Here is a 10555-nt window from a genome sequence, read left to right on the forward strand (position 1 = left end):
TATATCTAACCTGAGCATCCCCTGTTTAAGTTTAAACCCATTACCCCTTGTACAATCACTAATCCTCTTAGAGGGTAAGTGTCTGCTGAGAGTAAGACTTAAGTGCAGGGTGTACCCTGGGCTGGAATCAGCTGTTGATCAGCTCAGAGAACTGGTGAGGTGCCTGGAGGCGGAGTGTGAAGGCCCTTAACTAATGGGCTTGTCTCTGCTCATCCTCTGTAGGCTGGGACGGTGATCTGGATTGGAATCCTGGTTTACACGGATCCTGCTGGTCTACGCACCTACCTCACGTCACAGGTCACCGAACAAAGTCCTTTGGGTGAGGCAGGTCTGCCTCCGATGCCTGTTCCTGGAGGGGTCCTACCTGCTGGGGACCCCAAGATTGATCTCTCAGTCTTCCCATCGGACCCAATACAGCTGTTGGAAAACCAGACACAGCAGCATGAGCAGAAGTCGGGGCTGGAGTCCCTGAGTAGGCTGGAGACAAACCAGCACACTTGGGCCCAAGGACCAGAGGGCAAAGGGAATGGACAGACGGAGCTTGGAGCTGAAGCAGAGGTTACCTGGGGAGCAGAGGATGAAGAGATTTGGAGGAAACTTTCCTTCAGACACTGGCCATCCCTCTTCAGCTACTACAACATCACTCTGGCCAAAAGGCAAGTGGGCTGACATCGAGCGCCACAGCACTTTGAATTGTGGACTTGACCCCAAGCGTTTTTTCTTTCATCTGTCCTTTATCCTTCTGAGTTAGATAATTTGTGTTCCATGTGACTTACTCCAGAAGTGTAAAGGCCCTGCTGTGTGGTGCAGAGGGACCAAACTCTCCAGGGCTGTCTGTCTGAGAATAAGGGTTGTGTTTCTCTCTGTGCCCTTGGGTGTAATGAAGGTAAGAAGAGGTGGTAGCGGTTCAACCTGCCTGTTGTCTTCCTTTACCCTGGAGGTGATGGTTAGAATTTTGTAAAACAATAGGTAGTCATCTGTGAACGATGGGGGTGATGCATGTGAGGAACAGAGACGTCTGAGCTGATGAAACTTCTCGGTGAGATCTTCTGACCTACAGGAAACTGGACCAGATGGCTATATCCCTACTTCAGTCTGTGTGATACATTTGATCTCATCAGTAGTTCATTGTACTGGTGGCTCTTAACCTCTCCCATGGAGTTAAGGGTTAAGACCTAGGAAATATCTTCAGAGAAAAAGGTGTCAAAGGAGGTCTTCAGTTTAGAATACCTAAAACCACTGCTCTGAAAGTGCATGCTGAGACCTTGGCTGCTGGCAAGGGGATGATCTATGTTACCTGTTAGGATATTTGTGAGGTTTTGTGTTTGTTGTTCCTAAGCTGTTCTCATCTTTCTGTTCCCTCAGGTACATCAGCATCCTTCCAGCAATCCCTGTCACGCTGTATCTGAACCCACAAGAGGCCTTAGAGGTGCGGCATCCCCAGGAGGCAAACCGCTACCACCCATTCTTGTCCTCAAGCAGCGGAAAGCTGGATGCTCAAGCTCAGCCTGACCAAGCCTCATCCAAGCTGCAAGGGCACCAGGATGTCACTCTTTACAAGTAAGTCATAGAATTCTAGAACCCCAAGTTCGAAGGGACCTTAAAGCTCATCCAGTTCCACCCCCCTGCCATGGGCAGGAACACCTTCCACTAGACCAGGATGCTTCAAGCCCCGTCCAACCTGGCCTTGAACACTGCCAGGGATGGGGCAGCCACAGCTTCTCTGGGCAGCCTGTGCCAGGGCCTCACCACCCTCGCAGGGAAGAACTTCTTCCTCAGATCTCATCTCAATCTCCCCTCTGTCTGGTTAAAGCCATTCCCCCTTGTCCTGTCCCTACCTGCCCTTGTCAAAAGTCCCTCTTATGTTGTTACCCCAGAGCTTGATGCAGGGCTGGAAGGGAACACCAGAGCAGAGCAGAGGGGGAGAATCCCCTCCCTCAGCCTGGTGGTCACGCTGCTGGTGATGCAGCCCAGGACACGGTTGGTTTCTGGCCTGCAAGTGCACACTGACGGGTCATGGGGAGCTTCTTATGGACCAGCACTCCCAAGTCCTTCTCCTCAGGGCTGCTCTCAATCCAGTCTCCCCCAGCCTGTGTTTGTGCTTGGGATTGCCCTGACCCATGTGCAGGACCTTGCACTTGGCCTTGTAGAACTCCACGCCAGCCCAAGGACCTTCCTTTCCTACTGAGAGGACGGACTCACAGCTTGCTGTCCAAACTGGCGATCTGGCTGTGTGTTACCCTCATCCCTGTCTTCTTAAAGTCTTATTGCTGTGTACTTCTTGAGAAAGCTGAGATCTTGTGGAAATGGTCGTTTTGCCATTAAAAAACCTCTTCATTTCCACAAATCACTATGGACCAGGAGTGTGTGTGATACTTTCATGGTATTTTTCAAAGTCTCTCTGTGGAATAGTAATCAGATCTTTTCTCTCACCTTCTCTTTGTCTCTGTTTCCCTTTGTCTCCCCACCAGGGTGGCTGCTCTGGGTCTGGCCTCGGGCATTATCCTGGTGCTCCTGCTCTTCTGCCTGTACAAGGTGTTCTGCCCCAAGAACTATGGGCAGAACGGGATCTCACACAGCCGGAGGAAGAGGGGGGACCTGCCCTGTGACGATTATGGCTACTCCCCACCCGAGACAGAGATTGTCCCCTTGGTGCTCAGGGGCCACCTCATGGTAGGTCCATGTAGGGACGGGAGTGGTCCTCACAAGAAAGGCATTTTACTGACTTGTGCCACGCATCTTCTCTTTTCTTGGGTTATTATTTAAACAACAGACCCCACAAAGGACACAGCCGCTTTGCAGCCTTAGCGCAGCACAGCAGTGGAGGCCAACACCCAGCCAGGTGCTACATATGTATTTCAGGATATTGTAGCATGAAGTTTCCTGCAGCACTTCTCCATTTCTTCCTGGGGCTTGGTCCCAGCCTTTTGCAATTGCTGTTACTACCTTTTCTTTTGGCTCTCGTCAGCTGGGCTGATCCAGCCCTCTTCACTGGGCTAGCTCTAGTTTCCTGATATTTAATGCCTATTGGATCCTTTCTTCCTGCTTCCCAGAAGTTAGTGCGTAGGTTTGAGCTGTTAAATATTGTTTCCATTGCTAAAAGCATCCATCCATGGGCTTGCAGGGGAGTGTGCTGCTTGCTCAGTTCACTCTGTTTTCTTGAATGGGAAGATGTTTCTTTCTACTCAGAGATGAAACAAAGAATTCAGACATCTGGTCAGAGCTTGAAATGCTGTATGGTGTTTTCCAGAGAAGCTGCACCTCTTTCCTGATTCTGCTGTCTCTTTGGGCTGTACTTGGTCAGGGAAAGGGGAGACAGGCAGAATCTGTTTGATTTGCAGCAGTCTAGAGCACATCTAGACGCAAGGCAAAGATCTACTCATGTTCTCGGCATATCCTTAGGTTTCTCCGTCAGCCACAGAGTTTAGACATAATTTATCATCTGTGTAATTCCTCAGCCACATGGAAGGTGGTTGTCAGGATCCGGAGGCCTCAGTGGTGCGATGGCCTCACCTGTGCTTGCTCTTCCTTCCCAGGACATCGAATGTCTGGCTAGTGATGGGATGCTGCTCGTCAGCTGCTGCCTGGTGGGCCAGATCCGTGTGTGGGATGCTCAGACTGGTGACTGCCTCACTGTTATTCCCAAACCAAGGTGAGTGGGGTCATGCTGCTCAGCAGCTGATGCAAAGCCCTGTGTGAGAAACCAGCCCTCTCCATCAGCAGAGGCAGGAGGGCTGGATGCTTAATACTGTGTTTTAGGTTGCGACGAGACAGCAGCGGCATCTTTGACTACCAGGAAAGCTGGGATCACAGTCCCGATGGCAAGAACGGTCTGGACGACTCTTTTGAGAACAGTCACCAGCTCAAAAGGATGCTCAGCCCTCCGCAGCCACCGCTCTTCTGTGACCAGCCAGACCTCACATCTCTCATTGACACCAACTTCTCTGAGCAGGTGAAGGTGGCCGAGTCTGAGACGCGGCTCCGCTCGGTGGGCAGTCGCCAGAAGGAGGCCGGGTATGACTTCAGCAGCCTGGTGGGTAAAGCGTATGAAGAGCACGGCTCCTCCAATTCCATGAGCTTCACAGGCCTCTCAGGCCCGCATGGACAAGCTGGATTCTGCACGGGGAGCAGCAGAGCCCGCTCCCTGGGCTGCGGGAGCGAGGAGGGAGGCTGCAGTGCCCGCAGGAGGAGCCTGGGGGATGAATCTTTTACGGGATTTGACAAAGCCTCACCGCTTCCTTCCTGGGGAGGAGACTTGGAGAGCTCTGTCTGGAGCCTGGACCTGCAAGGGAATCTGATTGTGGCCGGCCGGAGTAACGGGAAGCTGGAGGTGAGGAGCAAGGCTTGCTGCAGCAGTGGTGCTCTAGAGAGCACTAAAGCTTGCCATGTCTGTAAGTGATGTGGCTGGTCAGTCATAATATAAGGTAAAATCAATAGGAATTCTGTAGGAATGATACAGGTTTTGAAGCAAAATTTGATCAGAAATTCAGATCTCCTCCAATGAGAAACTTCCAGAATTAGCTCGATCTTCATTTTATTTTTGGAAATCAGGTTAGAATTTTTCCTTCAGAATAAATGGTGAGTTTTGGGATGTTTTAAACAAATGTATTTTGATGTAAATCTGTCAGTGATTTTTAACCTGGCTCTAATGCTTCCTACCAAAGACACAGGCCACTCTATTGTGTTTCTTTGTCCTTTTGAGCTCAGATAACTTCTCCCAAGCAGCTCCCTCAAGACTGACTGAATTTTGCTGCCGAATCTTGTCTCCAGCCCACATCACAAGATTGCATCATGCTCAGAACAGGGCAGATGTGCGATTCAGCAGGAGCAGGGAGGGGTATTGTGGAGATGGGGATGAGGGGCCATGCAACCGGAGCCTGTGCTGCCACAGGGCATGTGTTTAGTAGCATCTTTGGTGACCCCGGTAAGAAAGGTGGGCAGGTTTTGAAGTATTAGTTACAATTTAGTGGAAGTAGCACCAGAAGGAAGAAGAGGATGATGTGATCATACATCCCTCCTGTTGTGGGAGCCCCGTGTTGTAATTACTAGTGCCAAGACGGAGCTGGGTGCAGGCTCCTTCATTAAAATCAGGCAGTTAAGGGAGCTGGGGGGGGATGTGTGTGGCTGTTACGTGGATCACACATCTCCTTGATGTATGATGCTCTCCTGACCGGGATCGCAGCAGTAACCCCTTCTCCTTCCAGGTCTGGGATGCTATCGAGGGCACACTCCGCAGCAGTAATGATGAAGGTCAATCTGGCATCACAGCGCTCGTCTTCCTGAACAACAGGTAATTGTGGTGTGCTCAGTCTTCTCCTGCAAGAGGAGAACGCATAGTGTAAGGCAGGACCCTGGCTCTGAGCCTCCTGGCACAAGAGGTCCAACAGCTCCAGCTGGCAGAGGCTCAGCTGGGAAGTCAGAATCCCAGACTGGTTTGGGTTGGAAGGGACCTTAAAGCTCATCCAATTCCAACCTCTTGCCATAGGCAGGGACACCTTCCATTAGACCAGGTTGCTTTAAGCCCCATCCCACCTGGCCTTGAACACTGCCAGGGATGGAGCAGCCACAGCTCTTCTCTGGCTCTGGCTTCTCTTCCACCCTCATGGAAGAAGTCCCTTTCTTTCCATGCATCAGCCTCTCAAGCTGGGCCTGGTGGAGCACACTTTCCTGGGTCCAGCTCTGTTCCCAGCTTCTGCTTCTCCATACAGATACTCAGTCTTTGTCATAGCTGAATATACAGAATAATTCAGGGCTGGGTGTTGAACCTTTGGGTCACTTGTTTCTGTGTGCTGTTAATCAAGAGACAGTGCCATCTGCCAGTTCATTCTGCAGTCTGAGCTTAATATCATTCCCAAGCCCTCTTCCTTGCAGTCAGGAAGGGAATCCTCACAGGGGAAGTCTGCATGGTTGGTGCTCTGCCTTGGTGTCTGGTGTCCAGGCTCCTTTCACTGTTGGAGCGGGGAAGGGTCTCTCCTCACGTGCCTGCCTTTCTCCCTCAGGATCGTTGCTGCCCGGTTGAATGGCTCTTTAGATTTCTTTTCGCTAGACACACACACATCCTTGAACCACCTGCAGTTCCGAGGTAAGCGAGTGCCTGAGCATGCTGTGCACATGCAAGCTCTCCGAGCCTCTTCCTCTCCCCTTGCCTCCCAGTACCTGACTCTTCCTCACCTCACACCAACTTCAGCTTTCATAATAGCACCCTGCTCCAAAACTCCCTGTGCTGCCTCAGGATGCTGAGCCAGATGCTGTGGAGAGCACAGGGATACTTTGGGAGTTCCGTATATAGGGAGGGTGCCTCAAGTGTGGGTTTTCTCCAGTGCACAGCTCTGGAGGCTGAGACATCCATTCCAGGGTCAGCTGTGACCCATACCTCTTTCCTCTCCCATTCCTCACCTCTCCTTCAGCAAGGTGTATTTGCCCTATCACCTTCACCTCCCACATCTTCTACACCATGTAGCCCCCCGCACACAAAAGCACCACACACAAAACTTGGTGTAACCAGTTTGCAGTGTAGTGGCTGCTTTGGTTCTGGAGGCACCTGGAGGGAAGAGAAACCCTGGGAGAATGGCTGCATTCCTGGAGGGATGTCCTGGGCCCTGCAAGCTGTAGATGTGGAAGTAGAGCAGGCTCTGCAGGAAGGGACTGCCTGTGGAAATTACTTTTCCCTATGGAGTGTGGAGAGCCTTGTGCACAGCTCTATGTTCTGCCTATGACCAGGGAACTGCAGAGCTCTTGGGCTTCAGGGACCTCAGTCTTGCAGAGACTGATAGTGTAGGGGCCGCTGCTCTTCAGAGCCGAGTTCTGCTGCTGAGGACGCTGTTGGAGACCCCTACTTCAGGTTTTCCTGAGCACTGGGCAGCTGTAGCTTCTGTTGGTGCCAGCCAGAGTGCTGAGTGTGCGGCTCCTTGGAGGAGAACCAGGTTTAAATTCCAGTCATAAGATCATAGAATAGAATCCTGGAATAGTTTGGGTTGGAAGGGACCTCAAAGCTCATCCAGTTCCATGTCTGTGCCGTGGGCATGGGCACCTTCCACTAGACCAGGTTGCTCAAAGCCTGGGTGCTCTTACTTCTGGAGCGTAAGGCTGCACCCGCTGCAGTGAGGATTTCCTGCGTGTCTCACCACAGGAGCCCCAAGCAGGAGCAGTATCCCGTCCTCACCGGTGTTCAGCAGCAGCGACATCATCCTGTGTCAGCTCACCCACACCGTGTCCTGTGCCCACCAGAAGCCGATCACGGCACTGAAGGCTGCAGCAGGGCGGCTGGTCACTGGGAGCCAGGACCACACTCTGAGGGTAAGGCTTTGCCCTGTAACCGAAGGGGTGTGTGTGCTTTTCCATCCCATTGCTACTGCGGGAAATGAGCTCTTCTCCTGTGTGGGCAGGGGCCGGAGCTGATGTGTGTGTGCGAGAGGTAGGTGAGCAGTTGGGGTGGGGTGGTTGGAGGCCTGTCTAGTGCATTCCTGAAGCTCCCATGTTGTATCTGTCTGCTGGATACCCTCAGAGGGGGTGGAAAGACAGAGCCCTGTGTGAGCTGCCTGCCCAAGCAAAGCAAGAGATTCTCTTGCTTTGGGGCTGGGTGACTTCAGGAGTAGCCAGGTCTGGGTTCTGGGGTACCCCCTGTCTTCTAATCCCTTCCAGCAGCAGCTGTCCCCTTCAGCCGCTCATGTCACTTCCCAACAGGCATTGCCCCATTGCTCCCTGCCCCTTCCTCACTGTCCTGAATTGCTGACAGGCTACAGTTCTGGGAGAGGGGGACAGCAGTAAGGAGGATAAAGTGGGATCAGATGCTTCATTAGCAGTGTGGCTCTAGGACGTGGCTGCCCTATGGACACTTACCTTTGCCTCCTCCACCCTGCAGGTGTTTCGGCTGGAGGACTCATGCTGTTTATTCACACTGCAGGGTCACTCGGGAGCCATCACAGCCGTGTACATTGACCAGGTAAGGTGCAGAACAGCCTTTACATCTGGCTGCTGAGCCACTGCTTCAGTCAGAGGAATCGCTCTCCTGGTTTGCATCTGGGGAAGCTGATGTGTGCTTCTCCAAGCATGCAGAGGCGCTGCTGAGCACTGCGACTGCGTACTCGCCTTGTGACTTACAAGCCTGGAGAACAGAAGGCTCCAGGGAGACCTTGGAGTAGATTCCAGTGCCTAAAGGGCCACAAGCTGGAGAGGGGCTTTTGACAAGGGCAGGAAGGGACTGGACAAGTTGGAATGGATTTAACCTGACAGAGGGGAGACTGAGATGGGATCTGAGGAAGAAGTTCTTCCCTGTGAGGGTGGTGAGGCCCTGCACAGGTTGCCCAGAGAAGCTGTGGCTGCCCCATCCCTGGCAGTGTTCAAGGCCAGGTTGGACAGGGCTTGGAGCAACCTGGTCTAGTGGAAGGTGTCCCTGCCCATGGCAGGGTGGTTGGAACTGGATGAACTTAAATGGCTCTCCAACCCAAACCGTTATGGGATTGATTCCCACACAGCTCACCTGTTGCCTAGACATGGTTTTGCTTCCCTGCCCTGTTTGGAGCAGGAAAGCCCCGTTTCTGCTGTACCCATGCTGGTGCTCAGCAAGTGCTTCTATACAGAACTGGCCTGTGTGCTCAGCCCCTTCTTGTGTCTGTGGCACACCAAAGCCCTGGGCTGTGCTGCAGAGGTCGCTGCCCTCCTCTGAGCTTCCTGACCTGGCTCTGCTGTCTCCTTGCAGACAATGGTGCTGGCGAGCGGTGGCCAGGATGGTGCCATCTGCCTGTGGGACGTGCTGACAGGGAGCAAGGTCAGCCACATGTATGCCCACCGAGGGGACGTCACGTCCCTCACCTGCACGACGTCCTGCGTCATCAGCAGTGGCTTGGATGATGTCATCAGCATCTGGGACCGCAGCTCAGGAATCAAGCTCTATTCAATCCAGCAGGTTGGTAGCCAGGGAAGGGTTAAAGGTGCTCCTGCACTTGCATGGACCCCATGGAACCAGAAGCCCTGGTGGCTCCACAGCCTCTTCCCAGCGATGGCATAGGCTGGCCACAGACTGCTGTCTGCCCTCGCGGGGGAATTCCTGCCCTGTTGGATACCTGCAGTGGGCTCAGTGCACTGATGCGCTCTCATTCCATGCAGGAGATGGGCTGTGGTGCCAGCCTGGGCGTCATCTCCGACAACCTGCTGGTGACCGGTGGCCAGGGCTGCGTCTCCTTCTGGGACATCGGCTATGGTGACCTGCTTCAGACCGTCTACCTGGGGAAGAGCAATGAGTCGCAGCCGGCGCGGCAGATTCTGGTGCTGGAGAACGCTGCCATCGTCTGCAACTTTGGGAGCGAGCTCAGCCTGGTCTATGTGCCCTCAGTACTGGAGAAACTGGACTGAGGAGGATGGGCCGGAGCCTGGCTGGAGGGGAGAGGTGGGCACCTGAGGGGACAGTGACACCAGCTCCATCACGCTGCCCCTGCCTCTGTTGCCATCTCACCTTGTAAACTGCTCTGTCTCCCACCGAATGGCCTGCAGGGCCTCTTTGCCCCGCTCCAGCATCTTCCATGTGGGCTCTGCAGATGCGCAACAGTCCTGGGGCCACAGAGGAGTTTGGGGATGCTCTGGCACCCTGCTCAGAATGGGGATGAGGAGCAGTGGAGTGGCTCTGCTGGTTGGGGAGACGGAGCAACAGTGGCAGGTGCTGGGGAGCCTCAGTACCTGTTGCTTTGTGGTAGCTGTGCCATGTTGGGTCCAGCTTCATTGCAGTAGGGTCCAGCTGTTCCCAGCCCTTCATGCAGTGGGGCAGGAGCAGGGCAGTGTTCCCAGCCAGCCCCATACAGAGAACATCCTGGGCTAGTGGCGAGCCCCAGCACCAAGCCCAGCAGCAGCGGGTCCTGGGTCCAACCTCGCCTGGGCACTTGGCTTGGCCTCCACGTGCCTTAGAGGCCCCAGCCTGTCCCTGCCCTATTTATTTATACGCTGTATATATTTATTTATTACTGCAGGAGAGTGCCGGCCCTCGCTCCACCCAGCCCCCTGGGGCACTTGGCCCTCCTCCTGGCTGCCCTTCCTGGCTTCTCCTTCACCCAGTTTGCAGCAATAGCACCTTCCTCCTCCTCCCGCTGCGGGGCCAGAGGAGGCTTTTCTCAGGTTGGGAGCGGGCAGGCAGCCCTTGCCCCCATCCTGCGTGCAGGCCTGGGGGAGTGGGGCAGGCTGGCAGAGCCATGGGGGACCCCTGCATTCCTCCATCACTGCAGGCCAGGAGTTCTGCTCCCCCCACAGCTGCACAACAGGGGCCTGGCTGCTGCCCCACCAGCAGAGCCAGGGCCGGACCCTTCCCCTCCGTTCTCAGCCCTTGTGTCAATCAATGCCGATGACGTCCGTTAACCGAACCCTGGTGATTGTAGAGGCAGCGCCACGGGCCCCGGGGGAGCAGGGCCGGGGGGGGGGTCCCCGGGGAGCCCTTCGCCTCCGCCGCGGGTGGCCTTAGCCCGGCTGTACGCTTTGTTCTGTACAGGGGACGCTTTTTGTACCGGATCATGTTTTGTAACGTGTACGAGGACACCTCCAGTAAATGGAACTAACCTGAGCGTGGCTGCAC

The 10555-nt window shown here is 54.2% G+C and overlaps 1 protein-coding gene across 2 annotated transcripts in view; it reads left to right on the forward strand.

Moving 5' to 3' along the window:
- SCAP (SREBF chaperone) overlaps nucleotides 1–10543 on the forward strand; it is a 64026-nt gene extending 53483 nt beyond the window's left edge. For both annotated transcript variants that reach the window (XM_061474436.1, XM_061474435.1), the window contains 11 exons: nucleotides 223–656; nucleotides 1366–1560; nucleotides 2472–2673; nucleotides 3537–3652; nucleotides 3760–4330; nucleotides 5205–5290; nucleotides 6000–6082; nucleotides 7130–7296; nucleotides 7862–7942; nucleotides 8699–8905; nucleotides 9106–10543. In XM_061474436.1, coding sequence (XP_061330420.1) covers nucleotides 223–656; nucleotides 1366–1560; nucleotides 2472–2673; nucleotides 3537–3652; nucleotides 3760–4330; nucleotides 5205–5290; nucleotides 6000–6082; nucleotides 7130–7296; nucleotides 7862–7942; nucleotides 8699–8905; nucleotides 9106–9351 — 2388 coding nt within the window. In that variant the 3' untranslated portion in view covers nucleotides 9352–10543. The remainder of the gene's footprint in view (nucleotides 1–222; nucleotides 657–1365; nucleotides 1561–2471; nucleotides 2674–3536; nucleotides 3653–3759; nucleotides 4331–5204; nucleotides 5291–5999; nucleotides 6083–7129; nucleotides 7297–7861; nucleotides 7943–8698; nucleotides 8906–9105) is intronic.
- Nucleotides 10544–10555: the final 12 nt, after the last annotated feature.

The sequence above is a fragment of the Pezoporus flaviventris genome, unplaced genomic scaffold (genome assembly GCF_033815535.1).
Source record: "Pezoporus flaviventris isolate CSIRO_AGI_PZ_B2104156 unplaced genomic scaffold, CSIRO_AGI_Pfla_v1 ptg000079l, whole genome shotgun sequence".
Classification (NCBI taxonomy): domain Eukaryota; kingdom Metazoa; phylum Chordata; class Aves; order Psittaciformes; family Psittacidae; genus Pezoporus; species Pezoporus flaviventris.